This window comes from Drosophila miranda, chromosome XL (genome assembly GCF_003369915.1).
Source record: "Drosophila miranda strain MSH22 chromosome XL, D.miranda_PacBio2.1, whole genome shotgun sequence".
Lineage (NCBI taxonomy): Eukaryota > Metazoa > Arthropoda > Insecta > Diptera > Drosophilidae > Drosophila > Drosophila miranda.
The window spans coordinates 19,253,266-19,264,813 of record NC_046673.1 but is presented as its reverse complement, the minus strand read 5'-3'; the positions used below and the strand labels follow the sequence as shown (position 1 = coordinate 19,264,813).

Genomic DNA, 11,548 nt, shown 5'->3' with positions numbered 1-11,548 from the left:
AGGGGATGATGATGTCACCAAAAAATATCCTATCCAGCGAATCTCCGTCGAAGATCAAACAGGTTTCCAATAGTTAAATATGCCACAGATAATGTTTCTGGTAAGTCGAGTCGCTGCTCAGGGCTGCTCGAAAGAGAGACTTGGGATAGACCAGAGCCAGACCCAGAGCCAGAGACAGAGACAGAGCTCAAAGATCACCATATTCGATTGTTATGCCAAGTCGGTGTTTGATTTATCGATACTCAGGGAAGCGGTAATTGCGACAGACCGAAACCACTCCACCTGCTGCTGGCCGCTTAAATCCCTGACAGTTGTCGCTGCCGCTGCCGTTGCCGCTGCAGCATTGGGTTGCATTGTCTGGCGATCTAAGGTTTCCATTAATTATGCTGAAACAAAACTGCAATGATTGCGAAGAAGCAATTAGCATACAAAAAAAGAGCCACAAAGCAGTTGAGCAGCCAGTGGCAGGGTGCACTGGGGGAAAAAACCTGACACCAAATGGTTAGTTTTTGGAATATAAGGAGCCACCTTATCCGCAGTCTCTGGGATCAGCGGTGGACATGAAATGTGCCACCATTTTAAGCACTCCTCCACTGAGAGGAAAAGGGCATAGGTAATTAGAGTATAAATTTATTTAAAAGTGTTTTTAATACTTCTCATTTTTAATCGAAATATAAAACACTTTAAAATAAATATACCTATTATAATACATTTTTAAACAATTTTTATTTAATCGAATATGAAAATATTTAATATAAATATGAAACTAGTTTCCACTCTCGATGAAATAGCTCTTGGTATTAATTTTGAAAATCTAAGTGAAACTATTTGATTCTTTGGGATTTTTAATCTTTTTTTTACATTTCTTTACTGCTGCTGAAAAGTTGATGGCCTGATGGTTTCTCTCAGTGTGTAGTCAACAATTGGAAGCCTATCATCAGTTGCTCTGTCAGAAGCGAAACCATAAGCCCAGTAGCTATTAAGAGTGGCAAGTGGCAGCTGCAGTACGAGGCCCAGTACCTGTACCAGTACGCAGCGCAGTGTGCAGTGTGCAGCTTTCCATTCCGCAGAACAATGTGCAAATTTACTTATGTATTATCGTGCATTAAATTACCAAATAACTAAATATTATTACATTATTATAGATACTCGTAGATGAGATGGCAGGGGTACTACAGCTATGCTGCTCCGTTAATCGGTCTCTCGTTACACTCCAGCAATAACGCGGGACGGAACGGAGTGGGGGTGCGCCCAGAGATGAGATCCACCTCCCCCAGTCGGTTGCGGTCTCTGCGGCATTGCGGCTTTGTAAGTCAGGGCCTTTGGGTGGCGTTCACCCGCCAGCATCGACCTCATCGGCAGCATTATTAAGAGTGCCGTGCCACGATTTTAATTGTGCTTTCGAATTGAATCAAGAACGATTGTAGGAGCAGCCCATGAACCGATCTCTTCAATCACACAATCTACGACTAACTAATTTTCCGGTATTTGGCGACTGTTTTGCCAACTCAACATCCGTATTGCCGAATCATCGTACCCCATCAGCAAATGTGCTTATTCTTTTAAGTTCAGTTTATTTAAAAACACTTTTTCAATGTCGTCTGCTGGCACATACCCTGTTGCACCAGTGGGACAAAAGCTGGGCCCGAAATATAGAAAAACTCCCTCTTCCAACGAAAGATTAAGGTTCTACTATATATGTATATCCTACTGAATGCCCTCGAACCGTTGGGAGATCAAGCGTCGATTTTATCGAACCATAATAGTTCTAGGATATCTACGTCTAATTCCCTCTACCTTAGGGGTAATACACTTAGGAGGTACAATATATACCTGCGATTTCAAGCAATTCCAGTATACCTACCATCGATACCATACATCGCCTTTGGGCATGATGTGGGATGGGCACACAATTCCCTTCAATTATTTTACATTTCGTTTGCACATTTTTCTCAATTATAATCGCTAATAATAATGGAGAGAACTTTAATTTCGCTGGCTAATTGAGGCTTTCGCGACACATCACACACTAGCACAGAACCGTAGATACAGATATAGATACAGATACAATTGTAACTTTTTTGCCCTTTGGCGGTGAAATTATAGTCGAAAGATGGATTGCTCGTGTGGCGGCCGGACATGGAGCTACAATTCTGCCAATCTGATAATAAAATTAAAGATACAAATCAAACAGATACATTTGTATCTTTATCTAAATTTGAGGCTGTGTGGCCTTGGGTACCTTTTTCTCCCATTGATTCCTGCCTGTACGAGTATCTTTGGTTTTGTTTTGTTTTGTTTTTTTTTTCTGTTATTCCCAGCTGTTTCTACCGCTTATCGCTGGCGGAGCACCGATCGTGGCACACAGATACACGACAGCGACGACACCTCTGTGGAAGCAACGCTGACAGAGGCAGAGGCCGAAGCAGCAGCAGCGACAGCTGTGGGCTGTGGGCTGTGTGGCACTCATCAAATTCAATGCGAGTGCGAGCATTTTTAGTCGCTGATTTCAGCTCAACGCCGCTGGTTTAGACACTTCCCAAAGCTCACCGCTCGAACCAGAGGCTGCGAATCCTCTGCCCCCACACAAGTACAACCCATAGCTAGTCGGTAGTCGGTACCCCCCAGAGCAGCCATGTCGATCTAGAAGGAATATTGTATAGTATCCAGGAAGCGCACAAGCAGAGTCCACTCAAGAAGGACTTGAGGATTGCAGGATATTCCCAGAAAAAGCGCAACACAGGTAAAAGCAAAGGAGGATCAAACCTAAGCCATTCATCCATCAACCGTTCACCGTCGATCCCTCAAAAAAGTGCAGTGTATCTGTAGTGTCTGTGTGTGTTTGTGGTGTGGTTTTCTACTAACTTTATTAACGACATGTAAATTAAATGAAATTCGCGCAAATCACTGCGGATGGATGGATGGTCGGTCGGTCGGTCCCACACTCTCGCTTTCTCTCTTTCACTCTTTCGCTGTACCGCCGCGAGTACTCGTTTATCGTTTATGTGTTGGCTTTTGGATTTTGGATACTCGTGGGATACTCGCACAAATTCCAAGCCATTTGTCAAGCCGAATTAATTATAATTATTAGTTAAGTCAATTTAGTAACACAGTCTCCTCTTCTGATTGTCTTTTGGGTGTTGTTTTGGCTACGTTTTTGTTTTGTTCCGCTGCTTCCACGGTCCGAATCAGTATCTGCTGTGTGTGTGTGTGTGTGTATTCAACTATTTTTAGCAGTTAATTTACCATTGAATTGTGCATAAATAAATCCCCAAAATCAGAGAGAGAAAAGTTACGCCAGGCTAATTGTATTTAATTATTCTCAATTTAGTCAGGGACTAAGGCAGAACTTTTTCTCTGCCACACACAGACGACAGACTCCGGCCATCACGGATACACGTGTATCTTTGTATCTCTGTATCTGTACACACACTCATACATATATCTAATTGTATCTGGCATAGACATGCAATTAATAACGTAAATGGGTAATTTGGAGCGCCATCGTTTGTTCGATTCGTTTTTGTGTGTGAAAAGTTTTGTCCCGGACCCGCAGCCGGAAATGAATCGATTCAAAATTTTCGAAAAAACAAAAAAAAACAAAAATCAACCGAAATTAGTTAATTAAATAATATTGCAAATTGCCACTAGAGTGGTTACTAGTCGTACTTTTAGCTTGCAATTCCGTGGGAGAGAGCCGGGAGAGAGCTTTCCAATTGTTTTGGCATGCCTTCTGGTGCTGCTGCCAAATCCGATAAAAATTTGATTATACAAATGCTTCCTGGAGTTGTGTGTGTACCTATATGCATACTATATACACCCGTACTATCCATAAAACCATATCCATATATAGCAGTAAAGTTAGTTAATATGCCACACACACACACGAGACCACAGAGACACAAGAGGCCGCCGACCACCGACCACCGGCCACCGATCACCGAACACCGAATCGGGTGAGGCGCTTGACGTGACCGTTTGTCGGGGGGGCTTGCGGGGGACTTGGGAGGGGGCTTGAACGACCTCAATAGCTCTTCTTCCCCATACTTGCCCGTACTATGCATTGTTCAGCGGTACGTTTTTGAGTGTGGGTTCAACGCACGTCTGCCGCATGTTCGTGTGGCATTGACGGCCGTCGTTCTGCATTGAGCTGCAAGTGCAAGCAGAATCGCGAGACAAGCTCAAGATCTGCGCGATCTACGCGGTCTACGCAATCTACACGATCTAAGCGATCTACACGATCTCAATGTCAAGAGCCCCACACTCTTATGATTCAGTGATGGATGATTCAGTGTTGCAAATGGGTCTGTTCTGCCACAAGTTGCACTTCAGATTGTTGGCAAACCAAATACAAGCCTACCACCGATACCTACCCTGAAATGGAGTCCACGGTTCAAATAGTTTGGATTTGGTTGGGTTTCTTTATAGAGGTTAGGTAGGGTTAGGTTTTCTCCGACGTGAGACCTCATGTCAGCAGTTATCCCTATCTTTCTAGGACATATTGTGGACATTTCTGAAATGTCAGCTATGTGGGCCAAGCCCAAGAGCCGTAACCCTCTTCTGCTGAGAGCTGGTCAGGAGCACCGCCTCCTTCTCTTCCTCGTCTCTACAGCTACCGCAAACAACCTGTTTGCGTGGCTGCCTATTAGCCAATGTCCTGTGAGGGAGCGTATGGATGAAATTGCTGAGACATCTTGTGAGGGCTAATTGAAGGCAATTCAGAGCTTCCCTGATTGCAATAACTTCCGCTTGGAGGACGCTGCAATAATCTGGGAGCCTGAAGGCGTGCCTTGTGTTTAGCTGCTCGGAGTAGATCCCTCCTGCGACCTTGTTGACCAGCTTCGATCCATCTGTGAAGACGTTTATGGCCCCATCTGGGCCTGGAGCTCCCTCGAGCCATATGTCTCTGTGGAGGATGATGGTATTGAAAGGGGTATCTGTGTACTCCCTTGGAATGCAGTAGGCCGTTTTCGTGGTGACGTTATTGCTATTATTTGATATGGATGAGTGACCTATGTGCTGAGGGGACCATTGCCATTTCTACGCGCTCCTTTCCTGCAAGTTCAAGGCTCTGAAGGCATAAGATCGCATTTAGCGCATCATTTGGAGTAGTGCAAAGTGATGCTCCACTGCATCTTCATAAAGTAGTAATGGTCCAACTATTGCTAGATAAATCCATTGGACTATACATGGATTCATGCCCCATTTTAATCCAATAGCCTTTTTGCATGTGTAGAGGGCTGTCATAGCCTGCTTTACACTGTCTTTGATGTTCAGGTTGCATTCAATAGCCCACCCTAAGTATCTGGCACTGTCGCTGCATCTATTTAGTATTGGTGGGTTGAGAGGCGGAACCTTGTACTTATTTGCGAATAGCACGAATTCCAATTTCACTGGAATTAGCTCTACTCTGTCTTTTCTGACAGTCGCGAGAGCGTTGCGGTCTCCAAGTCTCATAGTGTTTAAGGGTATTTCCCCGAGAAGATACGCAATGTCGTCCGGCTATGCCACGACTTTGCAGCCACGCCCTTCCAGGCCGCATAGTTCCGCAAAATGGGAGACAGGACACCATCTTGCGGGGTGCCTCTGTTGACAGACCTTGTCTGGGCGGACGATACCATCGATGTTGAGATGAACAGGTATGTTCTTTAAGATGAATAGGTCTCTCTACCATTGCCGTTTCCGTGGATTTTCCTTTCCGGTAGGCATGTTGTGCGCCTGAGAGCAGTACGCATAGGAAAAAAATTCCTTAGGAGAACATATGTTCAAAGTAAACTCTTACGATACAGCCATATTGATTGTCCTTTCCTTTCCATTGAACAATATGCTACATTTCGGCTAGTTCAAAAATATTGACTAACTGACTCGGAAGTGCACCTGGCATAACCCACTGAAAATTAAAAGAGCAACAACAATCTATCTGCTCTAATCCCGCCTGAGAGATGACACTTTTATTTTGCAATTTGGGCAGTGCCTTTTTATTATTGTCTCGATTCTAAAAAACATATCGTTTGGCTTGGTAATCCGGTATCTTAAATGTTTTCGCCACAGCAATTAAAGGCAATTGAAGCCAAAAGCAAAAGCAAACGAGATTTTTGCCAGCTATGACCTGAACAATGCCCTGAGATAATGAACCATATACATATGTATGTACCTACGAGGGTATGTTTGAGTGGAGTACAGTGACGACACACTCTAGAGATCGCTTGGAAGTGGTTATTGTAGCCGGCTCTGTCCGTTCTTTGGGGGGGGTTCCACTGTACAATAGATCAAATTACCAAATACAAAGTCTGCGTCATCGCTAGACGGAAGTTGAAGATTAAAACGGTCAGTGATGCACTTTATGGGTCGCTAGACCTCACTCTATAGAGAGGCACAGAGAGGTGTGTATGGGTGTATGTGTGTGGGCATATGTCAAGGTCAATTAGCTTTTGCCTAATTTTTGAGTAATTTCAAGAGTCCGAATGCTGATTAAATTAAAGCCATTGTCAATGAGATTTACATTTTGTTGCACAGACAGAGAGTCGATGTGGGAAGGGCCAGACAAATTTTGTAAATAAAGGCATGCGAAGTAAAGTGGTAAAGTCCCCTAAGATACATTTCTATATTTGTGCCAAAGATACGCACAATAAAGCTTGCAAATTTTATTATAAGTGCATAAGCTTAAGGGGATATTATAATGTTCCAGAACCAGCAGAAAGGTGAAGGGCTCTGGCAGAAAATCCTCTCTAAGAGAATCGAACAGAAGTAAGCAGCTGAAAAGGATGACTGAGGATTGTTGAATGTTTCAAGGAAAAGATTAAAAGAATGAACGGTTCTGGGTTCCAATTCCTAAGCCAATGAGCACTTGTAAGGCCAACAATGTTTGTTTAATACGTGCTGATTATTGATTAACCAAAGCAAAAGAATTTCCTGGTCTGAAAAGTCCCTTCCAACGTGTTGTGAAAATACATACCTGTAGAAATATCTCTTATGACAATTACCCTTCCAAAATCATCTTTAAAGCTCAACAGAAAAATGAGCCATAAGGTTAATGCGCTGTTGCACGTGTGATTGACTGATTTGTAATGGGTTTTTGAGGGTCTGCGGGGGAAAGGGGAGGTGGTAGCCAAAGCTGCCTGCCACAACAATTGTGTAAACACTTTCGTCGTAAAGCAACAAATGCACTTGACAAAACAATTAAATGCGATAGCGAAACAAAAACAAAGCAAACAGAATGTTGTCTGGGAATGGGAATGGAAATGGGAAAAATGGTAAAGCTGCGCTCGCGTTGTGTGGTATTTCCAAATTCCCCAAAGATCCCCCACCCTCCACCCCCCGAAAGAGCTGAGAGTGATTGAGAGTTATCTCTGAGAGAAGTTTCACTAATTACATTTCAAACCGAAATTCGATTATCGACGGAGGGTCCGGGGACCCGGGTCCCTGGTCCCGGCTCCCCGATCGGTAGTTTTCCACTACAAATCGTACTATTTGATATTGATAGTCTTTTTTGATATTGGTCTTCGTAACAAGCATCATTAGCGAATGTCAAAGCGGATGCTGGGAGCAGAACGGAGTGGGAATGCCACAAATGATAACGAGTGAGAGCGAGGCAGCCCCAAAAGCATGCGATAACGATGATAAAAACGACACCCATGCGCACAGAAATACCGTGTACGAGGTATATCCGAGGTTGAGGCCGAATCGAGGGGAGGGCGAGCGATAAGGGAAGGCAGCAACAAAGTACACAAAAACAGAAACCAAATAAAGGTGAATGAAAACGAAATGATGATATACTCGCAGTCATACTATTTGCCTCATCACGACAAAACGATCCAATTAAAGTCGCACAAAAGCTGTAGAGAATTTTGTTGAGTTTCGTAGCCACGAATACCCTGCAAAAGCTGTGTGGTCAAAGGTGGCAAAAGAAGGCATAACACTTTCTTTTGTTTTTAAAAATTAATGCAAAATTATATGGAAATATGTAATTTTCTTGAAGACATTTCTCTCCAAAAACATAAAAAAACGTATAGCATATGCATGAGGTCTGGATTATATTTTGGAGGGTAAAATATTTCGTGCTATTTTCATATGAATAGCCCAAAAGTTCAGGGACCAGTGAAAGGCTATTGTTTTCTATTTAAAGATAATACTGAAATCCTCTCTCCCGTCTTCGAATACCCCTTAGAGATCATCAGCCAGCAGAATGTCGCCCAAGGACGGTAGCCTGGATGATGCCACATATGCCAAATACACTGTCAATCATTCGCCCCCATCCTCGCCAGCGGCTGCAACACGACCACCACCGGAACCGGCTTCATCCGCTGCGGGCCAGGAAAAGATGACACCAAAAGCAACAACAACAACAGCAACAGATACCACAACAGCCACAACAACAACGCCCGTTAAGCGGACATGGCGCGAAAAGTTTCGCCTGATATCGAACAATATCACGGTGGAGCCCATTCTCGCGTCGTACATTATGCCCAGCGTGCTGTCCAATTTGGCCACACAGAATCTCAATCTGGAGAAGGCCTGTCGCGTGAACATGGCATACGGGGATGTGGTGTGCGATGCTCTAACCCGCCGCCAGACAGCCAATTATACCATGTAAGCACAGGGATCCGGAGGAGTATATCCTGGCGAAGGCCTTCAATTCAATCCCTTCTTTTCGATCCTCTTTCCAGGGAAGAGGAAACGGTTCAGCAGATGGTGGCTCGCATGGCCGCCTGGAAGACAGTGATCCAATCGATGTTCCCCTGCCTGTTGATCCTCTTTTGGGGCTCGTGGAGCGATCGCCATCGCCGTCGCAAGCCCTGCATGCTCATCCCAGTGGTGGGGGAATTTCTGGGCGTTGTGGGTCTCATGCTGTGCGTTTACTTTGAGAATACACCCATGGAGGTGGCCGCCCTGACCGAGGCCATCTTTCCCTCCCTCAGTGGGGGCTGGTTCACCATGCTGATGGGCGTTTTCAGCTACATTGCGGACATCACCACCGAAGAGGAGCGCACTCTAAGGATTGGCATACTCAACGTATGCTTCTCTGTGGGTGTGCCCATTGGTATGGCCTTCAGTGGGGTCCTACTCAAGTGAGTGTAATCATTTCGCCAAGTCGATTCACTTTTAATTTGGTACTTTTTAATTTCGCAGGCAAATCGGCTTCTACGGCGTCTTCTCCATATCGGCGTTCTTCTATGTGGTGGCCTTTGTGTACGGTTTCTGGTTCCTGGAGGAGCCGGTGGCCAGGCCCGAGAAGAGTCCCACGCAGAAGGGTCTGCTGGCCGATTTCTTCGACAAGGAGCATGTGGTGCAGACATTCCGTGTGGCCTTCAAGAAGGGCGAGAATCAGCGCCGCAAGCGCGTCATTCTCCTGATGATCGTCGTGATGGTGATCATTGGTCCGCTGCACGGCGAAATGGCTGTGACGTATCTGTTCACGAGGTTCCGCTTCAACTGGTCGGAGGTGGAGTTCAGTTTCTTCTCCACCTATGCCATGTTCACGGGCCTCATCGGCGTGATCTTCTGCGTGGGCATCCTGTCGCACAAGCTGGGCATCGACGATGCCCTGGTGGGCGTCCTCTCGAGCACCTCGAAGATCCTGTCCGGGTTTGTCTATGCCTTTGCCACGGTGCCGTGGCACATGTATCTGGGCGGCCTGGTGGAGATCTTCAATGGCACGGCCTTCATTGCCATGCGCTCGATAGCCACCAAGCTCGTGTCCAAGGACGAACTGGGGAAAGTGAACTCTCTGTTCGGCGTGGCAGAGGCCCTTATGCCCATGGTCTTTGCCCCCATGTACACGACGCTGTATGCTGCCACACTGAGGGTGCTGCCGGGCGCCTTCTTTCTGCTCGGCGGTGGCCTAACCATGTTCTCTGTTGTCATCTTCCTGTAAGTGCAGCCATTTCCAAAAAAAAGACAGTTTTCATAATCAATGCTTTCCTTTGTCTCCTGTCCCCTGTCCAGTTGGATGTACCGCTTCCAGGTGAAGCAACGTCGCCGTCTGGCGCGCACCGATGCGGAACGCGCCTCCATCAAGGATCCCAATGGCAACATCAACGCCATCGAGGCTCTGGCCTTGGCTAGTGAGGCCAAGGGTCAAATGAATGGCATCATTTCCAATGTGATACACGAGTCCCTCGAATCACATGCGGAGGAAACTCCACCACCACCGCCGCCTGTGCTTGGCATTGAGAATCCGGCCTATGTCCCAGAGGAGGGCAAGACCAAGGAGGCCTAGAGAGAGGGATGGATGGGTATTTGTCTGTAACATATGCGTATTATCCTTTTTTCCTATTGTACATATACATATTCTGCTGGAAAGGAATAGACGAAAGGAGACGTTTCGAGAGGTGGCTCGAAAAGGGATCCTAACTGAGGAAAGATTTTCTTTTGGATATTTTGGACATTATCTATAGAGATATATGTTCCCAGAGTTTCTAGTGAATCTTTGGTTGATTTTTGTATTGTTGAGACCCAAATCCGAAGGTGAATCGTATACAAAAATGAAGATCTTTTTGATCGAAATGGCATTTCGTACCCCACTCGAAAGGATGCCTTGTAAGCTCCTGAATCCCCCAGCTCTATCCGTACTTTCTTATTTTTTTAAATTAGTCCTAAGTATTCGCATATTTTTGTTTCCATTGTAATTATAATTTTCCACTTTGCTATTATCGATACATATATTATTATTATTATTATTTTTTTGAATAGCTCTAAGGACCGTGTAGAAGTATTGAATAAATTTAACAATGTCCCGCAAAATAGCCACTACTAAAGGACCACCCCGCAACCGGAACCCCGAAAGGGGGCAAGGAAGGATGTGGGTTGAATGGGTGCATGGATAGGGGTATATCCAGAGGGCGTGACCCGGACATGATGCCGTGAATTTCGACTATTATTGAACACCGTAATCAGTGTAGCCTGGCAAACAATTACACACACAAATGAACCCGCTCTGGACTGGACTCTGGAGTGGAGTGGAGTTGAGTTGAGTGTGTAGATGTGCGGTCAATGGAGTCCTGGCTCCAGGCCTATCGCTCTCCTCCTGCACGGACACACACACGCAGAGGATAACCATGTCGCCATGGACAATGGACACTGGACAATGGAAAATGGAGAATGGAGAATGGAGTACCCCCTCGACAAGGGGGCACTGAACAATTGGTTTGCTCATGTCGCTGATAATTGTCGTTTGCGTTGCACAAAACGGATACCGTTCTGTTGTCGTTATTGTTGTTCTTTTTGGTGGCTGCCGCCAGTGGATGCCGACCGAGAGAGAGAGAGAGAGTGTATCCACTCTCTGATAAGGTCGGTGGCATCATTTGTGGTCCACGCTAATGCAAGGAACATCCGTGACTTAAATTGGGGGTCCATCTATGGGCAAAGCGTACACTACTTAGATGAGGATGTAGAGGGGATTGTGTATCTACTATCGACAATTCTACTGGATTATATCTTCAAGCCACAAACAGTCAAGAGTTTCCCTAGCCAAATGGATAGAGCATCCATCTGCTCGTTGCATTATCGTTGCATTATCTCCCGGCCCTTCATTTGCCATTTTCTTGTT

At 45.4% G+C, this 11,548-nt stretch overlaps 1 protein-coding gene across 1 annotated transcript; it reads left to right on the top strand.

The window, feature by feature from the left end:
* The first annotated feature begins 2,485 nt into the window (after window positions 1-2,485).
* On the top strand, window positions 2,486-10,743 carry LOC108164902 (solute carrier family 46 member 3). Its single transcript, XM_017300870.2, has 5 exons — window positions 2,486-2,743; window positions 8,168-8,589; window positions 8,667-9,068; window positions 9,130-9,870; window positions 9,946-10,743. Exons 2-5 carry the CDS (start codon window positions 8,186-8,188, stop codon window positions 10,217-10,219), a joined length of 1,821 nt encoding a protein of 606 aa, XP_017156359.1. The 5' UTR covers window positions 2,486-2,743; window positions 8,168-8,185; the 3' UTR covers window positions 10,220-10,743.
* Window positions 10,744-11,548: the final 805 nt, after the last annotated feature.